At 39.3% G+C, this 10,114-nt stretch overlaps 1 protein-coding gene across 2 annotated transcripts; it reads right to left on the bottom strand.

Moving 5' to 3' along the window:
- Nucleotides 1-58: 58 nt before the first annotated feature.
- On the bottom strand, nt 59-9,995 carry LOC118014693 (synaptonemal complex protein 3-like). Of its 2 annotated transcripts, XM_035011058.1 has the most exons (6): nt 9,797-9,995; nt 8,081-8,198; nt 7,108-7,207; nt 5,217-5,315; nt 1,394-1,498; nt 59-1,265 (listed from the first exon to the last, which is right to left on the bottom strand). In XM_035011058.1, the coding sequence occupies exons 1-6, from the start codon at nt 9,846-9,848 to the stop codon at nt 1,212-1,214; spliced, it is 528 nt and encodes a 175-aa protein (XP_034866949.1). In that variant the 5' UTR covers nt 9,849-9,995; the 3' UTR covers nt 59-1,211. The 2 variants fall into 2 exon arrangements, with proteins under 2 accessions (XP_034866949.1, XP_034866951.1); XM_035011060.1 differs by lacking the exons at nt 7,108-7,207; nt 8,081-8,198; nt 9,797-9,995 and adding an exon at nt 6,800-7,095.
- Between the last annotated feature and the right edge of the window lie 119 nt (nt 9,996-10,114).

The raw sequence follows: 10,114 nt of genomic DNA, 5'->3' as shown, positions 1-10,114 counted from the left end.
AGAAAGAAAGAAAGAAAGAAAGAAAGAAAGAAAGAAAGAAAGAAAGAGAAAAAAAAATAAGTTAGAAGTTCGAAAAAAAGTATGTTTGGGCTTACTTTAAAAACAGGGAAAACCATAAAACAAATAGAAGAGTGGGCTCTAGCGGCCATAATTAAAATATCAAACATACAGAAAAACAGGAGAAAGACAGTCCTCTCCTCCAAACGGGAGCATTTTTGTTGTTGTTGTTCTGAACGATTCATGAAAGGAATTTCAGTAACTTAGAAAGAGAATACATCTAGCCGATTTATTCCAAACTAATTCTCAAACAACTTCATGCTTGTGAAATCAAATGTTTCCAGTTGAAAATTTCACGTGGTTTTGCATGTAAAAAGTGCACCAGAAAAGACAAGGCGTGAGAATGAATTGTTAACGTTTTTAGATGAGCATACAATCAACTTTCCATATACTCACTGAATATCAAACTTGCAAAACAAAACTTTCTAGGTAATTAATCTCTAAAGATGGGCACGAAATATTTAAACCACAGGTAACCAAGTACATGTATATGTTAATAAAATACTTTTAATCAATGCTAAGGGCAGGTGTCATTTAATAGTGGACCCAAATCAATTAAATGACATTTTAATTTTTTTGGTGGGAATGGCATATTCACAACTCCATGTCTCACAAGTCGACATTTACATATCTTACTCAGTTGTCTTAATGACTTTAAGCAGTTTCATTTATTCTGGGGCACAAACTTAAGTCGCTTTTAATAAATTTTGTACTTCTGTGGAGTAGATTGTACTTCAAATCTTATTTTCCTTAGAATTGGTTCTTTAACTTAATGAGTATATGCAAAAGGGTGTATTCTTTCATTATTTCTTTTCTTTCAGAAAGAGCAACGTAACCCTCTATGATTGTACTTTCTATCTTTGGGGACTGGTCCAGATTCGCTGAAGCAAACTTAAATGTAAATCATCTTTCTTGCTAAAATTTAATTGACAGTGTTAGGGAGAAAAAGTCACCATTACTACCAAAGGTCTGAACGTTTCCTGCATATAACTTTGGAATTACTGCTACTCACATAACTGTTTAGGTCTCACTTGGGTTTACACAGAAAGAGGGCCTTGCACTCAAACAAGCCAACGAGTAACAAGATGTAATCATTTAAACTAGAATTGTTAGACCACAGTTATCAGGTTACTTAGTCCTTTCTTCAAATGTCATCAAAATAACGGAGAATGAAGAGACTTTTGAAAAATTGCCACCTCTTGTTGCTGCTATTAAATGAAAGGAGAGAATATACTTGTTCAGTATTTATATAAGGATTATGCATATAACAGCAAATAGACTATTTCAATGTTTAAATCAATCCTTAGTTTTCACCTTTAAATATCACACTACTTACATGTTCCATCATAAGGTGTTTTTGCAACATGGCCATTTCTTTCCTAAGTTCACTCTGTTCACCAGTAAGAAAATTTTCCCGATTCTTCTCTAAGTCTTCCACACTCTAAAACAAAAAGCCTAGTCCAGTTACAAACCACCATTTTTCTTCCTATGTTCAAAACATGCAAAATTAAATTTCAAAAGTACTACAATTTTTTAATAGTCCAGTGATGGCCATTATCTATTTGAAATAAAAAAAAAAAAATTCTAAATCACACACGTAGACAAAAACATTCACTAAGGAAAAATTTAAATATCAGATTCGAGTGAAATATTATTATTATTATTAATTATTAATTATTATTATTTTAAGTGGGCTCCACTCCCAACACGGGGCTTGAACTCACAGCCCTGAGATGAAGACCCGAGCTGAGATCAAGAGTTGGACGCTTAACCGACTGAGCCACCCAGGTGCCCCAAAATAGCCTTATTTTAGGAGACACAATTACAGTACACTTTGCTCAAACGTCAAGCAGTTAAGGTCGAGGTCAAAATGGACCCCCAAATAGAAAAGGACTGGGAGTCCATATCAACGAATGCTATAATTTTGAAATCCAGTAATAAGCTTTCTAACACCAGGTAATAACACATTTATTATCAGTAATAGTCAGCGTAACATGATTTCCTTAGAGGGAATAAAATGATCTGCGATGGGACCTCTTCAAGTTATGAAAAACACAACCTACGTTGTAAATTTTGCCATTCATTCAACAGGTGGTGAAATAGTGCATACCGTGTAGAAGGTACCGCGTTGAGTACTGTGGAGGAATTTAGAAATGAATACACAGTCTCTTCCATAGTCCCGTGCCAAGAGCAAACATAAACAGAAATGAGACAGAAATTTTATGATAGTTACAGAAGCACAACTTGTTGCGGCTACATAGCAGAAAAAGGAGATTAATGCCGACACGGTTGGCGAAAGAAAAAGATTTCAATAGGTGAGGATAAGGAAGTTAAAACCACTTCCAGGGGAAGGACATAAGCAAAGCGTGGAAGTTAATAGTTAGTTTAGACGAAGCATTTGTCAGGAAGGGTGGGACTAAAGACAGGACGTAGCAAACAAAGCTAAAAAGGGCATCATGTTATGGTGAATCTTTGAATATCTAAGACTTTAGAAGGGGAAACGACTGACAGGCTTTCAGGAGGGAAGAACAATCTCGTGGGAAGATAGTACCGCAGGCCTACGAAGGACGGAGAGATCAGATGAGAGAGCTTAACAGCAGGAGCGAGGGACGACGAGGTCCTCAACTAGGGCTGTGGGAATTCGGAGGAAGCAGTGGGAATTCGGAGAAAAAGCATTTAAAGTACCATTGCAGAGGTAAGTATCACACAGCCCGACAGTAACTGGAGGGGAAGGGGAAGGAAATGCAGGAGTCAAGGAAAACACTAAACTTCCAACCCTAAGTGGTTGCACTGGGCAGTAACATTTAGAAGAAATAATTTCTGTTACTTTATGAAACCTCCGCACCCATCAATAAAATGGTCTTCACAGAGCATTAGAGCAACACGCTCTCTACTTGGAAACAATTCTAATAGAACTATTTTGCATATGTGTCATTCTAAGATCCTTTAAAGAATACTTATTTTGAAATTATATTACTAGTGCTTAAACATTCCAGTTAGTTTAGAAGAGTGACTTTTTACCATGTACTTGAGCAAGATTGTTTAAAGAACAAATCACATGATCATCCCCAAAGCTGCAGAAAAAGTATTTGACAAAATTCAACACTCTCTCATGATAAAAACTCTCAACAAACTAGGTACCGTAGACACCTACGACAAGCCCACAGCTAACATACTCGATGGTGAAAAACTGAAAGCTCCTCCTCCAAGATCAGGAATAAGACAAGCTCGCCCAACCTCACTACTCCTACTCAACATAGTACCAGAAGTCCTAGCTGGAACAATTCGGCAATAAAAGGAAAGAGAAGACATCCAACCTGGAAAGGAAGAAGCCAAATTGCCTCCGTTCGCAGATAGCGTGATGTCATATGTAGAAAACCCCAAAGACTCCACACACGCAAAAATCCCTGTTCAAACTAATAAGTGAATTCAGCAAAGTTGCAAGTTATAAAATCAACATGCAAATGTCAGTTGTATTTCTACACACTAACAATGAGTCACGCAAAAGTGAAATCAAGAAAACAATCCCATTCACAACAGCGTCAAAAAGAGTAAAATACTTAGGGAAAAAAAATTAACCAAGGAGGTGAAAGCCTTGTACGCTGAAAACCACAAAGCACTGATGAAATTAAAGACAGCATACATGAACGGAAAAATTATCCCATGCTCACGGGTCGGAAGACTTAATATTGTTAAAAGGCCCATACCACACAAAGCGATCTACAGATTCAGTGCTCTCCCCATCAAAACCCCGATGCTATTTTTCTACAGAAATGCCTCTACAGAGCAATCCTACAATTCATGTGGATCCACAAAAGACTGTGAATGGCCAAAGCGATTCCAAGAAAGAACAACAACAACAAGCTGGAGCCATCACACTTCCTGATTTGAAAACTACATTAACAGAGCCACAGTAAGAAAAACAGTACGGTTCTAGCATAAAGACAGATGTATAGACCAATGGAACAGAACAGTGAGCCCGGAAATAAACTTCCACATATACAGTCAACTGATTTTTGTTTTGTTTTGTTTTTTAAGATTTTATGTATTTATTTGACAGAGAGAGAGTTAGCGATAGCGAGAGCAGGAACACAAGCAGGGGGGAGTGGGAGAGGGAGAAGCAGGCTTCCCGCCGAGCAGGGAGCCCGATGCGGGGCTCGACCCCAGGACCCTGGGATCATGACCTGAGCCGAAGGCAGACCCTTAACGGCTGAGCCAGCCAGGCGCCCCCCCCACAGTCAACTGATTTTTGATGAGGGGGCCGAGGATACAAAATGGGGGAAAGATAGTGTCTTCAACGAATGAAGCTGGGAAAACTTTATGGTCCCCATGCAAAAGAGCAAAAGAGGGTGGGTAGGGCTCATGTTAAGTGTTCTTAGGACATTAAAAACAACAACGACAACAGCACTCTGACCAAAAACAGAAGGGGAATGTACAGGATTCCATCCACTCCCAAACGAGTACATAGCTGTGTGAAGAAGAGGTCCGTGCCACTGAGGATGATTCTTGCTAACGTGGAAATACGACTGAAGGTAATCTCAAGTCACAAGCTTACAGTCTTACTCTGGCTTTTTTCATTCTCCTACGTATCTGTGCTGTCTCTTGCAACTGTAAGTTGGCATATAAAGCCACTTTTAGTCACTTTAATAATTCTGCAAGCAAATATGCCATAAAATACTTATAAAATGCAACTGGAAGTAAAATTGGCTACTTGCTGTTTGAGAAACATTGGCGGCACAAAGAAAAGTAAATGACATCGAGAAATGATTTAAAGACTTCCTACTTTCAAACTATGTATTCATCACTACTCTCCTAAGAAAGGCGGACTCTGGAACAGAGAACCATGATTCAATTGTTAATAAAGGATCGGTTTCATGCACGATATGCACATTTCTTGGTAAAATCCCCAATCTACCAGTCCCTGTTTTGAGTAACACCCACGAAACCGTGAATGAATCTGAAAAGTAGAAGTACATTTAGCATTTATGTTAAATCAGAACAATGAATTCAAAATGGAAAATGCTAATTAATTTTAATTGATTTTAGAGGCATAACCAAAATGCTTTTAACATGTATTAAGAAGGAAAGACAATTATTTTCTACTTCCATATACATATTACATTTTATGAGAATACACTGTGTTACCAAACTCAACGGACCTTCAAGAATTGCTCATACAACCCTTTAATTGCTTGCATTCTCTGGCTCTGAACCGTTCTAGAGTGTTGCAGAACGTTTTGTTGCTGTCGAAATATATTCTACAAATATAAAAGGGAAAAGAAAAGAAAAAAGCTGTGATGACCATCTGGGTAAAATTTAAAACTTAACAACAACAACAAAAATCTAGATTAAACCTGAATCGTTTTTTAAGTGAGTATTTTTTTAGTGTCTTCTCTTTCATCAAATATCGTGACCTAGTTTACATCGTCTGTGTTTACCAGTAACATACAAAAACACCACAATGGTCTTGTGTGCTGGTCACTAAGTAGGAAATTTCCTTTCTTAACAATATTCAAAACATATATCTTATTCTTGTTGATTTCAAAATCCACACACATGATCCTTCCAATAATCCTCCCATGATCTTCCTGTTCCTCCACCAGTGATCTTGTTCTATCCCTACCTAGCCACTCACTTTCAGAGCCATAACCTTAGATTTTGTCAGCCCGATAACTGAAACATTTACATGACGTTACTAATAGCAAAGACTTATAGAGGAACTATGTACAGATACTGTTCTGAACCATTTCAAATAAGCTTATTATAGAGGAGCTCATTTAAATCCTAAAAACAAAAACAAAACCAAAAAAACCTGTAACTACTCTCATTATACTCCCTTTCATAGGTGAGGAAACTGAGGCTCAGAGAAGAGCAATTCGTCCATGGCTTCACAGCTAGCGATTAGAAAATCAGAACCGGATCCCAAACATTATCGTCCCAGTGTCCAGGCTCTTGACCACTGTACTACACTGTCTGTCCACTTTGCCCAACATTCCACCTCCACGTCCCTGCGTTTGTGGCTCGCTCCCTTTCATACTACAGCTCAGGACCCTAGCAGGATCCGACATCCACTGAATGGAACAGTTTTCATCGTCCCCTGTCTCCACCCTCTGTCCTCATTTCCCCCCCTTCCAGCTAAATCCGTGGCCAACGGTTATACCTACACCCTTGTTTATATACTTTGCCCCCTTCTCACTCTGTCGAGGTGCACGGCTGACCTCAGCCCAACCCTGGGAAATCCAGCTCTCCAGCGGCTCAGACACAGCCACAACCATGAGTACTAGTCTCATATAAATTTGTGATCGCTACGACACCAACCCGCATTGGACCGGAATGTTGCTTGGCAATGATATTTCCCTTGTCCGTTCACTGGCCCACTCTCAGGAAACAGTTCCAGGCCTCCTCCTCTGCCCTCGAGAAGCAACATCTCCTCCCCCATCCTTACTCCTAAATGTGATACAGGCCTGCCCGTTAAGAGCGAACCATGCCCTGAACTCAACGGCTCGTTCAGGAATGAGCAAACGACTGGAACTAGATTGTTGATAGCAGTCCAGGGGACTTTTCTGCCAGACCTATGGAGAAAGGTTATCTCCTCCGTACACTGGGGTTACTAACCTGGTAGTGAATCTAGGATTGTAAGGTGCTATCATGCCGACCCCGTGGAGAGGGCCTACTAGGGGATGGAGACAGAGCCCAGACGGCACTGCCTGAGCAACTGTTACCCGGACTCATTCAGCTGTACCTGGCGCAAAGCTCCCTTTGACTTCTTCAGATAAACCAAGGCATCCCTCTTTTGTACTTTGGCAAACGTCTGTCCCTTGGAACTGCAGGAATCCCAACCGAGAGAGGAAGTAAAGACCAAGGGCTTTTGTGAGTAGGATGTGCGCCTGTGCCTCTCTGATTTTTCTGGGATCGGGGCCCACACACGTAGCCAGCAATGGAAACAGGACTCTGGCTCAAATCTACAGGTCTGAGGTGCGGCCAGGCTCACCATTCCTACTTGAGACTCGGTTACGATAGATTAATGATAAAGCTAAGCCTGATACCAACAGCTAGTTTTTCCTCTTCTTCCTTGGCTTTCTGCACATCTATATCCCACTCTTGAAGCAAAGTTAGAAACTGCTGACAGTATTCGTGATAAAGCTTCTGCCTGTAAAACATGATAACGAACAGGGTCATACCTTCTATTGTTAAGAGAAAAGCAAACCCATTCAAAACCAAACTGACTGGGCATAAATGTCCTATAAAGGGAGAAGGGGATGATCACAGCTGAAATTTTCTGATGGAAAATAGCAAAATAAAGCCGATGGCTTACTCTCACTGCTAACTGTCACTCACCGCTAACTGCCTTAAGAGGGATGCTCTCCCGTATGCCTTCGCTCTTGAAAACTAAGGAGGATTTATTGCATTATAAGTTTTCCCCCAAAATGCATTTTATCTACAAGGGGTTTTGTCCTTATTTTTTCATTTTCGTCCGTTTGCTGAATAACATATAGGTTGTGGAATGATAAATAGGTTCAATGAGGGTATCGTATTCACTTATATAACGTTAACTCTCCCAAACAGTAATATTTCACTTCTTACCCACTGTGGCACAATAAAGATTCTGTACAAAAGAACAGTGAACCCAATAGGGATACATTTTAAAAATATTCAAATATAAGATTAACCTTTTCTGCATAATTGAATACAGCTAACTATCGTAAGACGCTTGCCTCTTATTCAGCTCGCATACTCCAAGAATGAATCTAATTTTTTCGTATACCAAGAAAGCTCAATTACAATTTGAAAGGAGAAAAAAGGGGTTGTCTTTGTTGGCCTCTAGATAATACATCTCTTTCCAATTAAGGCGTGAACTTACAGGGCTAAAGGAACTATTTGCTGAGCTACAAATCAAGCCAAACGCATTTTTCAATAGAGACTCCGACAGAGAGAGGATGACAGCATTATTCTGAATTAATCTGTAACCACACATACTAAGAAACTGCACACAGCTTCTGGCTCCAGAAACCAACAACGTTACCTTTGCTCTTCCTGGGTTTTCCAAACACGCTCAATTTTCTGGTTAATGTTTTTGACAGAAGCTCTGGTGTCCATCATGCATCTTCTCCTCTTTTCATAAAGAAGCTTTCTAATGTCACCTATATTAAACATACACTTATTGACATTTAATGCTGAAAATCCTCTTTTGCAGCTTATTCAAGACAACACAGGCAATACTGGTTCAGCAGCACTGGAAAGAAAATTAGCATCTTTTTAAAAGGCCTCACATCAGAAATCAAGATTATTCGCTTCTTTTTTTTCACCTGTGAAATCTTTCAGTTACTAATATCTGAATCCTAATTTTTTTTTGTTGTTGTTGTTGTTTTTGCCTGCACACACCTTTTTACTTAACTTATCCTGGAAAAAGAGCTAATAAACAAAAGTTACTACCTCCCAAAATGTGTGAAATAAAAATGGGGGGTGGGTTTTCCTCAATGACAGTCTTTTAATTTTCTCATGAAAAGACAGTTGTACAGGCCGGTCTTTAATAAATTTATAAAATATCCTCCGAATCGAAGGACTCATTGAGATGGATTCTTGCTAGAAGTCGATATATAAAACACACTTTATCATTCTGTTTTAAAAGTGTCCCAAAGGGATACAAATAAATAAATGAAAAGAGAAGAAAGGTGTGTGTGTGTGTGTGTGTGTGTGTTAATTTAGTCAATGAGGATTTTAAGTATATTTGAGTTAAAAGACCGTGGAGAGTTGAAGGAAATAAAAGAACTTATTCAAAAACACTTCCTAAATACGTTTTTTAGTAAACAAATGGAGTTTTCCTTACCGCATTTTTAAAAAGCAGCTTTGCAATTAGTAAAATTTTTAATATTTCAAAAAAAAAAAACGCTTTCCTAAGCATTTGACTGTATGTTCCGCATCGGCCATCACTAGCTGTTTTCCAGGGACCAGGAAAAGGCGCACTGTTACACGACCACTTTATATATCCCGTTTGCCACGTAGAATAATCAACTTATGAGACAGCTCACACACCGAGAACCTCGGCACCGCCAAACAGAGCAAAGCTTTCAATACATACCTGCTTGTATGACTGATCCGTGCAGAGGACTCAAAAATTGACTCGGACTCTTTACTAAGAGTCTTGCCCTGTAACCCGGTTAATGTTTAAGTGACACCTGACAGAACAGCTGAAAACTTTTAGGTTTATTAGTTCTGATCACACGTTGCTAGCGTGCTGGCAAAGTGGTCTTTAGTTTTCCACTGCCCAGTCTATTAGTGTAAAAGCATCATGACAAAGACTTATTTTACAGGCCTCCATTTAAACTTCCGCACCAAAGAAAATAGATAGAAAAGTCAAGGAAAATAGCTACAATGAGAAAATTAAAAATTGACATTAAAAACCGATGTATCACTCACTCTGGGACACGAAGTGGAAGAGAGATTATTTCGTGCCAATTCTTCTGATATCCCCCACAGTCCATCAAATGTACCCATGTATAAAATAAAAGCATCACTCTTGGCTCACCACTGGCAGCCCCAGTCTCTGCACATCCACAGTAAAAAGGGGAACTAAGGAAATCTATGAAGCCAAATCACGCTAAATACTCAAGGAAAATCCTGTCTCTGAGAACAAGGCATTAAATAACAGTGTTGTAGCCCACTGATTAACATTTCTTGTTAATGTGTGTTCTATGGCTCAAAACAACGTACTTTCGCTGAAAAAGCTCCTAAATCATACCTTCAAATCTTTCCAACATGTTCTGCAATTCATTCCTGTAAAGAAATGACATTAGGTATTTAATGAAGGGTACCTAAGACAGCACGCATGTTTTGGACGAAATATGGCGTGCCAAGGGCTTCCCATACGTCACATACTCGTTACCTGAGCCAACCTTTATTTTTCTTAAAGTACCTTATGGGTCAGGGGGAAATTACTTTAAACGCGTTACCCCACATCTGCCAGAAATGCTCCTGCTGGAGGACTTCTTCCCCCGTAGTATTCAGTTAGTGGACTGTTTCCTGCGTTGAAATAAAAGCGGAAAACATTTTAAAACGA

The sequence above is a fragment of the Mirounga leonina genome, unplaced genomic scaffold (genome assembly GCF_011800145.1).
Source record: "Mirounga leonina isolate KUSES-001 unplaced genomic scaffold, KU_Mleo_1.0 Mir_163634, whole genome shotgun sequence".
In the NCBI taxonomy this organism is placed as follows: domain Eukaryota; kingdom Metazoa; phylum Chordata; class Mammalia; order Carnivora; family Phocidae; genus Mirounga; species Mirounga leonina.
The sequence above is the reverse complement of the archived record's forward strand: the minus strand, read 5'-3'. Positions and strand labels throughout refer to the sequence as shown.

Bases quoted from the DNA above. Each gene is read 5' to 3' on its own strand.
- LOC118014693 (XM_035011058.1), bottom strand. From the start codon at position 9,848: ATGTCATTTCTTTACAGGAATGAATTGCAGAACATGTTGGAAAGATTT. The intron at 5,316-7,107 runs GTTGGTATCAGG...TTATATTTGTAG, and splicing joins AAGAAGAGGAAAAACTAGCT to AATATATTTCGACAGCAACA. The intron at 1,499-5,216 runs GTCCGTTGAGTT...TTTTTGTTTTAG, and splicing joins TGTATGAGCAATTCTTGAAG to AGTGTGGAAGACTTAGAGAA.